This window comes from Rhinopithecus roxellana, chromosome 14 (assembly GCF_007565055.1).
Source record: "Rhinopithecus roxellana isolate Shanxi Qingling chromosome 14, ASM756505v1, whole genome shotgun sequence".
Taxonomy (NCBI): domain Eukaryota; kingdom Metazoa; phylum Chordata; class Mammalia; order Primates; family Cercopithecidae; genus Rhinopithecus; species Rhinopithecus roxellana.
The window spans coordinates 23,832,555-23,847,220 of record NC_044562.1 but is presented as its reverse complement, the minus strand read 5'-3'; the positions used below and the strand labels follow the sequence as shown (position 1 = coordinate 23,847,220).

General features: G+C 39.5%; 1 protein-coding gene across 1 annotated transcript in view; it reads left to right on the top strand.

Moving 5' to 3' along the window:
- Window positions 1–14,666, top strand: part of NYAP2 (neuronal tyrosine-phosphorylated phosphoinositide-3-kinase adaptor 2) — a 294,179-nt gene that overhangs the window by 173,362 nt on the left and 106,151 nt on the right. The window contains exon 5 of the mRNA XM_010354777.2: window positions 5,785–6,879. Coding sequence (XP_010353079.2) covers window positions 5,785–6,879 — 1,095 coding nt within the window. The remainder of the gene's footprint in view (window positions 1–5,784; window positions 6,880–14,666) is intronic.

The window sequence follows — 14,666 nt, the reverse complement described above, 5'->3', positions numbered from 1 at the left end:
AAGTAATTTGCCAATGTTCTGCATCCTGACTGAGGCAGAGAAGGGATTAGAATCATGTCTTCTAGTTTAAGGCAAGACCCTTTCAGTCCCACTTGACTTTCTGACCACACTGTTGAGCCAGTTCCATGCCTTACTTCATTTGGTCCCACCAAAATGTTCATCTGAGTTCTCTGTTTTCACTGTCGCCAGATCCAGTACTGTAACACAGGTCCTACAACTTTAAACCTAATCCTTTTTGTGCATGATTACACTTTCTTGTTCCTACTGTAAACAGACTAAGGTCGTTTGCAACTTCCATTCCTTACCATCTTAATTAAAAAAAAAAAAAATAGTGGATAGTATTGTGGGGCTTGTGACTGTGAAAATAAAAATATCCTTCAAAGTCATGGAGTTGTGAGCTGTGAAAAGAGTTATTGTGAGCACAGTTCTGCTGAAAGTGGGAAATGTGTCTCTCACCTTCCAGAATCAGCCAGTTCCAGTATCACACAGTGTAGACGTTATTTTCCTTCAATGGATTCACATTTTCCTGTTTGAATTACTTATTTAAATATAACTCTAAAACACGACATGCAAAGTTATAGTGCTGCTACGGAAAGGACTGTTTAAAAGGATACTTCATGCCATAAACAAAATAATGAATTGCATAGCTTTTTCCTTTACGGGTTTCTTTGTTTCAAAGGGTGTGGAATTAAATTTAAGTTATGAGATTGTCTTAGATACTGTGGTTAATAAGGAATTCATATTTGTTCATTAGTAATATGTGGAATTTGGGCTGGATATCTCGAAGAGCCCTTTGTATTCTGGGATTCTGTGGCCACAGTCTTTCTAGGAAGGGACGAGGCTAACCTCTGTTGTATCTCTTTTTTTTTCACCTCTTGGGTCAAGAACACCTGCAGATACTAAAGCATGGTTTTACATTACACTTTCTTTTTAATAAGGAAAAAAGTATTTCCTAAAGATAGGTTGACAAGGCACGTGGTGAATTTCCAAAATTAACTGTGAAAGGAAGATCATCTGGGCATGACTGAAAGCCATGTATAACCTTTGTGCTCACATAACTCATTTCAAAAATGTCACTTTCTGCTTATTAAATGCTACTGTCATTATACTATTTTAAGCATTAAAACTTGTGTTCTGGAGCTTCACAGGAATTATTGCTTCTATCTTTGGGCTTATTAGAAATAATTTAAAATGTATTCAAGAGTGATGAAAATCACCTTTTTATTATGGTTGAATTTGGTTAAATGTTGAAATTTGCAGTGCCATTTTATTGTCTTTTATTAGCAATATTTTAGCATCTATGTATGTAGCATAAGACTATTTCTAAGTACCTTATAAAGAAGTGGCATTTTAAATAAAATGGTTTTTTAAAAACATTTTCAAGTTCCTAGAATGAGGTTAAGTTGGAATAAATTATGGGACAATGTTGTCTGAAATTTCATACTTTTCTTATGGAGATACACTTTTAAAACAGCGCCCATGATAGTGACAGTTGAAATACATTTTCATTGTTATATAAATTATTTACTCAATACTTGTACTAAGGTAGAACCAGATGATTCATGGAAAATGAAAATAAAAATTAGTTTATTGGAAACAAATTTGTTTCCTCCTCTGGTTTACCACAAAGAACCATGAGATTACAAGGATGGATGTCAGGGAATGAAAAGCAGATTTTTTTTTTAAAGAAGCCCCTGCCCCCATATTGAAAGAATGAATCTGTTAATTCATCCTGATCATCTATAATTTACTGAAGAGTCTATTCTCGAAACATCTTCACACCCTCATTTAATTTAATTATTATTATTATTATTTTTTTTGAGACAGAGTCTCGCTCTGTCACCCAGGCTGGAGTACAGTGGTGCCATCTTGGGTCATCTGCCTCCTGGGTTCAAGCGATTCTCCTGCTTCAGCCTCCTGAGATAGCTGGGATTATAGGTATGCACCACCACACCTGGCTAATTTTTATACTTTTGGTAGAGATGGGGTTTTTCCATGTTGGCCAGGCTGGTCTCGAACTCCTGACCTCAAGTAATCCACCTGCCTCCTCCTCCCAAGGTACTGGGATTACAGGCGTGAGCCATTTTACCCCACACTCACACCTTCGTTTTAAAGTTGGATCAATAATAAGAGAAAGGACTGGAGGGGAGATTGATTGAACTTTATGAATCTGCTTGCATTAGGATCTCTTCACCAGCAGGGAAGGGAAGAGGGAAGAAGCTTGCCTAGATAAAGAGGGATTCCCTTGGCAAGGCAGGCTAGAGACTAACTTCAGCTTGTGGGCTGAACAAGCAGAGCAGCATGAAACAGGAGTAAGTGTATCAAAACAAACAACAAACAGCAAACATCCAGAGAATGGGTCAGATTTAAGTAGTAAGTGCCTTCCACAAATTAGAAACCAGAGTCAGAGAGTCAGATCAAAGGAGTGAGCATGACAAGCCATGTGGTGGAAGGGTGCTCTTGGCCCATGTATGGGATGAGCATCTCTAGATGTAGCCAGAATGTGCTCTCTGTGACATAGTTGTAAAAGTTAAGGGAGGTAGGGGACAGGGAGCAGGAGAAACTTAAGGGGCTTGGAAAGAGTTGTTTAATCCTAAAATAACAAAGTTAGTTAAAGTTTTCCAATGCCAGAGGATGAAATTAAAATGTTCATTGTTCATCTGTAAAGGTCTTTTACATTAGGACTTAATAAATATAATGTTGTATTAGGTAACTAAACTTGTTTTACTGTAACAAAATTAGAGAGTGGCTTAAATTCGAGAAATTTTCTCACAATTCTTGGAGCTAAAAGTTCAAAATCAAGATAGTAGCATGGTCAGTTTCTGGTGAGGGCTCTCTACTTGACTTGTAGACTGATTAGACTGATGCTTTCTCTCTGTTCTCATATGGCATACGTGCACACGCATGCACACACACACACAGAAAGAGAGAGAGAGAGAGCTCTGCTGTCTCTTCTTATAATCAATCACATCATGAGGGTCCTACCCTCATGACCTCATCCAAGCCTAATTATCTCCCAAAGGATCTATCTCCAAATACCATCACTTTGGAAGTCAGGGCTTCAACAGATGACTTTTTTTGTGGAAGAATGGGGACCCAATTCAGTCAATAGCAACTGTCAACTCTGATAATCTCACAGGTACCATAAGATGTTATATTTTGTTTCCCTTGTCATACAACATCTATACTTGGTTTGTCATTGAAATTGTTCGTAAATCGATTGTCTAGATTCCTTCTCAATTAGTAGTTGTTCTACTTAATTCTAAGTATGCTGCATTCTGCAATAGAAACATCTCTTTCTTAAATCATTTCATAGATATAGAGGGGTTTTATTTAATTTTTTTCTGTTTCTTTTGGCAAACAAAACGAAATGGCATTTGCTCACAATTGGAGTAAATCCAAACATAGCTCTCTTCCATTCCAAAGGCCACCTTATCATCTGTGTGGGAAAGAGAGAAGTTGTCGCCAATGTTGTTAATCAACTGTTGCTTCTCTGAATACCGTACCATGCCCAAATCTGCCACTGACAGCCTCACTACCTGGGAATCCCACACTGTAGTCTCCCATAAATCCAGTGCTGCTATCTAGGCATAGGCTTAGCAGATGCTTAAGTTCTTACCCTGTTATTTCTCTCCACAGTCTATGTTGGAGTATCAGACTTTAGTGAAGGGTCAAAGATAATGAAAGTAAATTATAATTTAAGAGGGTGAAAAATGAAAACATAATTCTAAATGTGATTATTTCCATATGATGAAATTACCCATCTTAGGGACACACACTAAATTCTAGTCTTAGGTTAGCCCTCCCTTCATAGAGCACCTCACTCTTCAGTCCTCTGCCCTCAAAGAATTCCCTCAGCCCCACTCCATTCAATCCCTAGAACTCAGTATTTGTAGAAAATAATTTCCCAGAACCTGTAGTTGGTCTACAGTCATTTCTTGCTGTTGAAAATGGCAGGAAACAAGTTTCAGAAAAATAGTCTGGATGAGCTTTGGTTCTTCCAAGTCCTGACCAAAACTATGTCAACCTTGTTCGCTGATTTATAGTTTTACTTTATTGGGGCTCAGACTTTTGTATATAATCTGATGACTTATTAAAATCGTATGAAAATTAATGTACTGAGATTTCAAAACCAGTAAAATATATGCCAAGTTAGGTGGTACAATTATTGATTGCTTTGGGTCCCTCCTAAAAAGATTGACTGCATAACTTTCACCCCATTTTGTCTCTAGGCTTTTCACTTTGGGCATTAAAAGACTTTACTGCTACAGTCCCCCTGGAACATAACATCTAGTTCTACCCAGTATGGGTTAATGGAAATTCCAGACAGATTACGAACCTTCCCCTCAAAAAGCTGTTTGGTTGTAGTGAGTAAAACCATCATCATAGGCACATTGGAACAAAATAGTTGAAACAGGAGTGATCTAGAAAGGTGAAATACATAGTCGCTGCTAGAATATTTGATTGGTTCCCTGTTGCTGAAGGCTCAGTTGATGGGTGGAGCAGCCATCTAGCTTATCCTTAATCATTTTCAGCTCCTTTACCACGTTTTAGTAAAACTCTTGTATATAAATTAGGCCAGTTAAAGTTAAAAAAAAAAAAAAAAAGGAAAATTCAAGTGTTTCCCCATTTGTGCCTTGAGACCCTTCTCTTTAGCCTGTTAGCTCCTCATAGTCTTACAACTCTAAGCTGTACTGTCAACTCACACTATATGCTATCATCTTCTGTAAGCAACCACATTCTGCTACATTGCATAATAAAGATGATCTCTGTAATCATATATCAACACAATGAGATAATGAGATAATAACAAGATTCAACTACCTTCCTTGCATGCTAAACAATTGATTTTAGTCACAGGCATTTGCCAGCCTCTTCCATGCTATTGTATGGTGTCAGAAGTTTATGTTTTGTCAATAAAGGGTCTTCCAGCAGGCTGTGCAATGGTTTGGTACACATATCTGTTATGAGTTTCCAGAAGTTATTCTTGAAACTTACACATGGTTCCCTGAGTTATTCTCTTTTAAAACTCTCGAGGGCATTCTGATGTGTCAGTGGAACGTACCTAATAAATTCTTTCCGAGACAGCACTTGGAATATCATAAGAGATCTTAAGAACAAAAACAGGCAAATACACCATAATCAACAATACCTGGAGATTTAAAGATTAACTTGTCTAGCCTCATAAGATTTTCATATCAATTTCCCCTGAAATATCAGACCCATCTGTATGGAAGCTATTTATTTGAACCAAGACAGATTTTAAGTCTAGCAGGCTGGGAAATTTTTATCCTAAATGCAAGCAAGATATGTTCACCTGCAAAAACCACATCAGTAAAAGGGTGCAATCTGTATGGTATTTTTGACCAATAGTGCCAGCAGACACTCTAGTTTTTTTTTTTTTTTTTTCCTCCTGCATTTCTTTCTCAATTCATGCAGGTTAGCTTTCACAAAATTTATGATTGCTTTTATCCAATATGTTTCATCTGAAAGCTTCTATTTAGGCATTCTAAGGGAAAGGAGTGAACAGTCCTCGTTTTAATGCATTTTTCAGTGTTAGATTATGAATATCAGTTTAAAGATGACTATTATTCCACCATCAAGTTTTCTAAATATGGAAAATACTTGACTCTTTGGTTGATTTTTTACTCTGAACCTCAAACTAAGAATGAAGCTGTCTACCCCTCTGGTCTAAAGTTTATTGTAGTAAATCCACATGCAAATCATTTCTGAAAACTCTCCTATTATACTCATCTATTCCACTACGTTTTTTTCTTCTTTTAGTGTCAGCTAAACCAAGACCCCACAGTGATGAATATTCCAAGAAGATTCCTCCTCCCAAACCGAAGCGGAATCCGAACACTCAGCTGAGCACATCTTTCGATGAAACGTACATCAAAAAGCACGGACCCCGGAGGACGTCGCTGCCGCGGGACTCCTCCCTGTCCCATATGGGCAGCCCCGCGGGAGACCCCGAGGAAGAGGAGCCCGTGTACATCGAGATGGTGGGGAACATTCTCAGAGACTTCAGGAAGGAGGACGACGACCAGAGCGAGGCCGTCTATGAGGAAATGAAGTACCCCATCTTTGACGACTTGGGCCAAGACACCAAATGTGACTTTGACCATCACAGCTGTTCTTCGCAATGTGCTACTCCCACGGTGCCTGACTTGGACTTTGCCAAGGCCTCAGTGCCATGCCCCCCCAAGGGGCTGCTTTGTGACATCCCCCCACCCTTTCCCAACCTGCTTTCTCACAGACCCCCGCTGCTGGTATTCCCGCCCGCCCCCGTACATTGCTCCCCCAACTCCGATGAGTCCCCGCTCACCCCTCTGGAGGTCACGAAGCTTCCCGTGCTGGAAAACGTGTCTTACATGAAACAGCCGGCGGGGGCGTCACCCTCCGCGCTGCCGTCCCACGTCCCCAGCCATGCGAAACTGGAGAAAGAGCAGGCAGCGGCCCTGGGACCTGCCTCTGCCACCCCTGCGCTCTCCTCGTCGCCTCCGCCCCCGTCCACGCTGTACCGAACCCAGTCTCCCCACGGCTACCCTAAAAGCCACTCCACCTCTCCCTCCCCCGTCAGCATGGGGAGGTCCCTGACTCCCCTGAGCCTCAAAAGGCCTCCCCCTTATGACGCTGTGCATTCGGGCAGCCTCTCAAGGAGCTCTCCTTCAGTGCCTCACTCGACCCCCAGACCCGTGTCGCAAGATGGGGCCAAGATGGTCAACGCTGCGGTGAACACCTACGGGGCTGCCCCGGGCGGCTCCCGGTCCCGGACACCCACGAGTCCGCTGGAGGAACTGACCAGCCTGTTCTCCTCCGGCCGCAGCCTGCTGCGCAAGTCGTCCAGTGGCCGGCGCTCCAAAGAGTCTGCAGAGAGTAAGTGTGCAGGGCCTGTGCAGGGCCTGCCTGAGCCCCAGAGCCCAGTGCCAGGCTTACAACCAGGGTGAAGTCCATTGTGTGCTGTGCGGGTAACGCACAGAGAACGGGGTCTTGAGGCCTTGGAGTTGAAATCTTAGCATGCAAAATGTGTTAGTTCACTTTTGCCTTGCTAAGTCAAATAGCGTATCCTGAAGGTATTAAAGATGGCAGTCTGCAAAATATACCATTTCCTATTTAAAAGAAGAGTGTCTTTGAAAAATAAGGTATAAAAGCTAAATTCTTGCAGTGGTCCTGGAAAGTTGAACAGTGAAAATAGGGACCACTGTGGAATTTTAGGTATGTGCACACAACACACCGAGTACGTGGTCTTGAGGCCTTTGAGTTGCAATCTTAACATGCAAACTGTGTTAATTCACTTTTGCCACACTAAGCCAGATAGTGTATCTTGAATGTAAGCTGAAAGAATTAAAAATGACAATCTGCACAATATAACATTTTTAAATAGGAAATGTTATATTCCTATTTAAAAGAAGAGTGTTTTAAAAAAAAAGAAAAGTAAAAAATCTAAATTTTTACAATGGGCCTGGAAAGTCAAACAGTGACAACAGAGACCATAATGGAATTTTTAGGTAAATACCTTGATTTGGGGGCAAGGGTTTGGGGGGCGGAATTAAACATTCAAACATGCAATTGATAAATGTTAAAACTTAAAAACACTTCTTAAGACCAGGTGTGGTGGCTCACGCCTATAATCCCAGCACTTTGGGAGGCCAAGGTGGGAGGATCACGAGGTCAGGAGACCCAGATGATCCTGGCTAACACTGTGAAACCCCATCTCTACTAAAAATACAATATATATATATATATATATATATATATATATATATATATATATATAGCCGGGCATGGTAGTGGGCACCTTTAGTCCCAGCTACTCGGGAAGCTGAGGCAGGAGAATGGTGTGAACCCGGGAGGTGAGCTTGCAGTGAGCCCAGATCATGCCACTGCCTTCCAGCCTGGGTGACAGAGCAGGACTCCGTCTCAAAACAAACAAACAAAGAAACAAACAAAAAAACCTTCTTGAGCAAATTCCCATTAGAAAACCTCTGTTGGAAAGAAAGCAGTTTGATTAGAATTTAGGATATTCTTTGACATAAAAAATGATTCTCTTTGTATACTTCATGTTCTTATATTTTTACCATTACTATAAATGAGAATAGGCCCATTGTTTTCCTTTTAAAAGTCATGGCGATTTACATCTTATTTCTGTGGTACTCTTCCTAGATCCATCAATATATAACTTACAGAAAAGTCGCTAAGGTGGTGAATATTATTTTTACTACTGAATTTCAAAGACCAGGAAATTTATCTATCTGAATAACCCTTTTATGAGTCCCAAATCAATTCACAAGTGTATAGTAAAGTCAAAACAGACCCAGATTAGTCTTTTTTCTAAGTCCATTTCATTAAATTACATTTCTTTCTCTTATTTAAAAATTCCTTAGGCACCTAAGCTGATAATTAATCAGTTACATCTCAAATTATGCCTCTACATGATTTTTTAAAAAATTTATCTATTCATACAGTCATACTGAGAACTTTCCTTAAAGGAAAAGAAACTCTCAATACTTCTGATAATGAAAATGACAATGGCATTTTTTAGATAATTAATATCTATTGGTAGTTATAAGCAACGAATTCTCTTTTTTGCCTTTACCTAGAGACTTATGAAAAAACTGGCTACTTCAATAATTGCCCCCAAAACATTTTAATTGCCTAAGTGAAAGGCAGTCATTTCTAATATATTAGGCATGTCTGGAGTTACATGCATGCGTATGTACATACATACATAAAATTATTTTAACAGTTGAATTTAAAACTAGAAATAATCTATTTCTAGAGCAGTTGTCAACTAGGGCAATTTTGTACCCCAGGATATTTGGCAATGTCTAGAGATATTATTGGTTGTTACAACTGGGGGCGTTACTGACATCTATTGCGTAAAAGCCAGAGATGCTTCTTAACAGCATATAAAGAGCAAGACTGCCACCCGACCCCACACAGACACAAAGAATGATCTGGTCTACAATGTCAATACTGCCAAAGTTGTAAAACCCTAGTCTAGATAATTTACTAAAGCTTAAAGTTTCTTCTAGATAATTCATTGATTGATTTGGTTTTCACACAGATCAAATAAGGTGTTTAGAATAAGAGAAAATATTATTTTAAACATTTTACTTTAAAAACACATAATGGGTATTAGGAAATTAATAGAGATTTCATCTTAGAATTGGTGAGACAATTGGGTTTTCTCCCTACCTGTCAGCTTCTTTGGAGGATCCTTAACAGCTCCAGCTGGCAGCTATGCCAATTAACTAGGAAAAAAGTATATGCAAAAGAAATGATTAACTAATGAAGCTATTTCAAGAAAAATCCATCTGTTAGAATCAGTCTGTGTACTATATGTCACAGACTTCCCCATCCAACTCCAAAAACAAGATTTGTGTACTTCTAAAACAAAGCTTGTACATGGAAGAGTGGTCAGGGCTCTTCTTAGCTTTTAGGGAGCCAATGATTGAATTATTTCACATGTGCTATTAACCATGCATCAACTCTGCAGAGAAAGGGATGCCCCTGAGTTACATTAACCTCAATATTTTACTTTACATAAATGGAAAGGAGGAAAAATGCAGGTAATACAAATGAATAATCAAAAAATCAGATGGACAAATCAAATTGCTATTTATTTTAGACTCTCAAGGAAAATAGAAAGACACCATTAGATGCTGTCAAAGGGGCTCTCAGAATCTTTCCATAATGCCTTCAGTTAAACAATAACCTGGGGACATATGGTTAAATGTTAGCATCACCATTTACTTGTATTCAAGAAACTATTGCTTTCATCTAACAAGGTTAAAAGATAATTTATGTAAGCAAAAGAATAGAGACAGGAGAAAGTAAAACAGGCAACTCAAAATGACCGACTGTTGTTTTCCTTTCCTTGACTAAGTTACTGATTAGTTGGCAGCTTGCAAGGAGGACAGACCAGAGTAATGCAGATTCAAAATAGATAACAATTACACTACCTGTGGATTCTCCCAGAGACCTTGAGAGTTTAAGAATGGAATACATGGTGGGCAATCTGTGAATCACATCTATCCTTGTCTTAGCATCTCGGTCTTAGTCGTGCTGAGTGTGTGCCACTTCCTTCATCAGAATTCCTCAATACTTGAGTTTGAGAACCACTGATAAAAGCTGCTTCAGACAGGAGCTGGTGCTGCTGGTCCAGAAGGCGAGGAAGAAACCTAAGACTGGCTGGCAGCAGTCCTCACCTCAGAAGTCCATCCAGATGAGTCCAGGGTTTTGTAGGGGGAGGACTAGCCAGAGCATGGCAGGCCCTCCAGATGGGGCTGTGACTCAGAACAAAGGTGTGCTATCTCAGAGGACACTCTCGAGTCAGTGTGGGAGAGCAGAGAGAACAGTGTAACTCACAGGCAAAAGGAGAGGATGGAAGTCTTTCTTGTGGGGCACTGAAAGGACGGAATGAGAGTATTACTGGCAATCTGGGGCTCTAGCATTCATGACTGGGCCAAAGAGCTGAGAAATTGGGGCTCACAATGCTAATGAGGAATAAGGTAGTAAGATTCTCACAAAGTGCCTTGGGCTCAAACAGATTTGTCTCAGGAACAAGGGCAAGACCAACTAAGCCTAGAGTGGGAGCATCAAAGAAACTAATGGTAAGGATGTGGAAGAAGGCAGCAATGGCCATCCCCTTCCTCGAGAACACCTCCATAATAATAGTGGCATATACTTAACCTTCAATGCCATTTACTCTGTACCAGAACTTTCTAGGAAATTTACAAGTATTTGGTCCTCATAGCAGTACTCTGAGGCATGTAATATTGACCTTGCCGTTTTAAAGATGGAAGAAACTAAGGCACAACTCTTGCAGTCACATGGGGAGTAAATCCGGGATTTGAATCCCGATTATTTGGCTCTAGAGTTTCTTTGACTTAATGATACCTTATCTATACTTGATCAATCTCTCCAAAATTCACCAATTTTCATCAAAAGTCTAAGGGCTCATGATGTTATTCTCAGGGATATCTGCTTAATGAGAGAAAGCCTCATCTGTACACAAATGGCATGAACTACTTAGTGATTGGCATCAATTTAGGAAGGTGGTGAGAAATCTTTTGGGCACCCTTCAAAACTCACTTTGGAATATCTCAGTTACTGCAAGGAGCTCTGTATCCCAGATTTCTGAGCTGCCCCTAAAGGCATGTGGTCTGCCCAGTGGGCCTCAGAATCGCCTAAATGACCTAAGTAAAAAGATGTGAGTGCTCACCTTAGTGCCTCTAAGCATAACAAGGATGTATGTTCAGGTTTCTTTGATCAAAAGAGATGAGGGTTCACCTCAGTGCCTCTAAGCATAACTTAAGGGTGTATGTGGAGGTTTCTTTGGTCTGTTAGATATGGAGTACTGAGCTACTATCCAGGGATACAGGGCTTTTGTCCTCAGTGCTTGCATCTTGGCCATAACTATGCAGAAGTTTGATGGCCCATGGCTACTCCAAGGGGAAAATAGTTGATTAATCCAAAACTCCAGCCAATGCACCAAAGCAATGAGCACCCTAGCAGCACTAATCTGAAAACTGACTGGGGTAAAACAGACAAACCAACTCCAAGGGGCCCTATGCTTCTTAGCACCACCTCTTTTCTCTTTACATTTGTGGTACTATGTACTTGACAGAATTAGACACTCATCTTTAAAATTTTTAAAAAATACAATTCTTCAAGAACAAGCTGACCTATTTTTAAAGTGAAGGGATTTTTTTCAGGATGAGGTTAAATAGAATATAACTAAAATTCCTTGATTTTTTTTTTTTTTTTTTTTTTTTTTTTTTTTTTTTTTTTTTTTTTTTTTTTGAGACGGAGTCTCGCTCTGTCGCCCAGGCTGGAGTGCAGTGGCCGGATCTCAGCTCACTGCAAGCTCCGCCTCCCGGGTTTACGCCATTCTCCTGCCTCAACCTCCCAAGTAGCTGGGACTACAGGCGCCCGCCACCTCGCCCGGCTAGTTTTTTTTTTTTTTTTTGTATTTTTTAGTAGAGACGGAGTTTCACCATGTTAGCCAGGATGGTGTCGATCTCCTGACCTCGTGATCCGCCCGTCTCGGCCTCCCAAAGTGCTGGGATTACAGGCTTGAGCCACCTTGCCCGGCCTGATTTTGAAAATTCGTGTGGCTCCTTGGTTAATTGGGACCATGACATTGTCTGTTTTTCTCATTTAGTTTATCCTAGAATTGCAATATAGAATCACTGAAGAAGACATAATTTCATAAATAATTGCTCACCTTTTTGGGGGTAGACTGCAGCTGTCCTTGATTGATGCAGGCAGACGTGTTTATCCCCCATGTTTATGTTCTCTGGCTGCTGAATCTTTAAGTGCAATTTCATGTCACCAATTTAATCAGCAATCCATTAAGAAGAACCCTACCTGCTTTAGATGTAAAAATGCAGAAACATTTTCAATTCAGAAATTGTTATACCAGTCTTTTTTAAACCAAGATTCCCTCAGTAGTATTTAATTTTACACACATGAAAAATACTAGAACTGATTTTTCCCTCCTGTTCTGTTACTTGAAATAAACATTTAATTTCTGGGTTTTTTTGTTTTTTTGTTTTTTTTGGTTTTAGAGACTATCATGTATTCTTGACACTTTGAGAACAATAAGTAATTAAATATTCAGTATAAGTGAGTTCCTACTGGCTACATCATGTTACCCTAGGCGTGTCCTACATTCTAATTAAATATGATGTTGAAGTTTAGCATAAGGCTGGATGTCACAAAAGGTGGTTTCCATTAACAAGCTTTGAGACCTTAAATAAGTCAGTTTGCCTTTGTCTTAGTTTTCTCACTTTTCAAATGAAAATATTAGATGCTAAAACTGAGTCCCTTCTGGCCTGGCTTCTTGTATGGGGCTTCTTCAGATTACTGGCGATCTGTAAATCTCCAAAGGGAGACCCACTTCCTCCTTCTGAGACTTTCCTTCTGACGTTGTTCTCGCTTGCTGAAAGAACTTCGCCAGAAACTTAATGAAAAACTTGTCAGCCTAATCCTTGACTCCCAACTCAGTGAACCATTTTCTCCGTGGTGTTTTCCTTATGCTATTGTCTTTGAGTACTTTTTTTCAAATTTTGGTAATGATATGAGACTTATTCCAATGCATTATAAAGATTATTTCTATCTGATTCTCTCTATTGAGACAAAGGAACAGGGAGAACAAGCTACAAACCTTTTCATCATTTTACTTTTTGTAATATTTGATCCAATATAATCTTTTCCCAAGTTGGTACATGATAAATATTTATTGAACTCATTGAATTAATAGGCACAGTCACTGAAGAAGGCTATTGAACTTTAGGGAAAAAAGCCATATAAGAAATGTTTGACCATTAAGTGAAAAAACAAAAATCAGCTTCTATGTTTGACTTAGAATATTCCACATTAAAATCAATATAGTCATTCAGCAAAAAAGCAGCTATGCTGAATGCTGAATTCATTGCTTCTGCTCTTAAGTGCATGTTTGAAAGAATGGCCATTCCATTCCAGGCAGATTTATTGGAGGGAAAGATATAAAGAATATACCCATCAAGCATTTAAATTTGGACCATTTTGTAAGGTCAAATCATCGTCAGTTTCTGTACGAAGGAATGAGCTGCGAAAATTGATCTCTTTTCTACCTTTGTAGAAAGAAAGATACCTTTTTTTAAAAAAAGAAAATAACGTTTTAAAGAAGAAATTTCAGTCTGCTTAACATTGTGCATTATTGATCAAAAATTGTAAAGAGAATAAAAACACATTCAATGACCGGGTGTGGTGGCTGACGCCTGTAATCCCAGCACTTTGGGAGGCTGAGGCGGGCATATTACTTGAGGTCAGGAGTTTGAGATCAGCCTGGCCAACATGGTGAAACCCCATCTCTACTAAAAATACAAAAATTAGTCAGGTGTGGTGGTGGGTGCCTGCAATCCTAACTACTCAGCCTGGCCAACATAGTGAAACCCCATCTCTACTAAAAATTCAAAAATTAGTTGGGTGTGGTGGTGGGTGCCTGCAATCCTAGGTACTCAGGAGGCTGAGACAGGAGAATTGCTTTCACCCGAGAGGCAGAGGTTACAGTGAGCCGAGATCATGCCGCTGCACTCCAGCCTGGGTGACACAGTGAAACTCTGTCTAAAAAAATAAAATAAAATAAAACCATTCAAATAGGTCATTTAACATCTTCGTTGGAAAGACATTGCATAAATCTACAAAGCTATCATTATGTGACTGGCGGTCTTGAATATGTGTGTTCCCTGGTTAAAAAAAAAAAATGGGTTTTAGTTATATTTGAAAAAATAGTTTTTTATCAGTTTTTGATAAAAAAAAAATTTGGAATTCAGTAAATGGATGAAAATCCCAAATTTAATTAAATGTCTGTAGTGGTGCATGGTATTTCTTGGTGGAAGCAAACGCATTATCGTTGTTGCTGGTGGGAGCTAGGTTAATTAAATGTTCCACTCTTAGCAGAATAACCAATCAACTGAAAAATCTGGGTTATTGCTGTTTCCAAATGGACAGAGTAAAAATATTAAGGAATCTAAGAGGGAAGTAAGGAGTGTTAGTTACATGGATCATGAAGCAGCGTGCACTGTCTAGTCAGCTACAACTGGCTTAGAAAGGAATCCAGAACAACTGAACTGAAAGGAAAAAATTCCAATCCAGAAGTCTGTAATATTCTT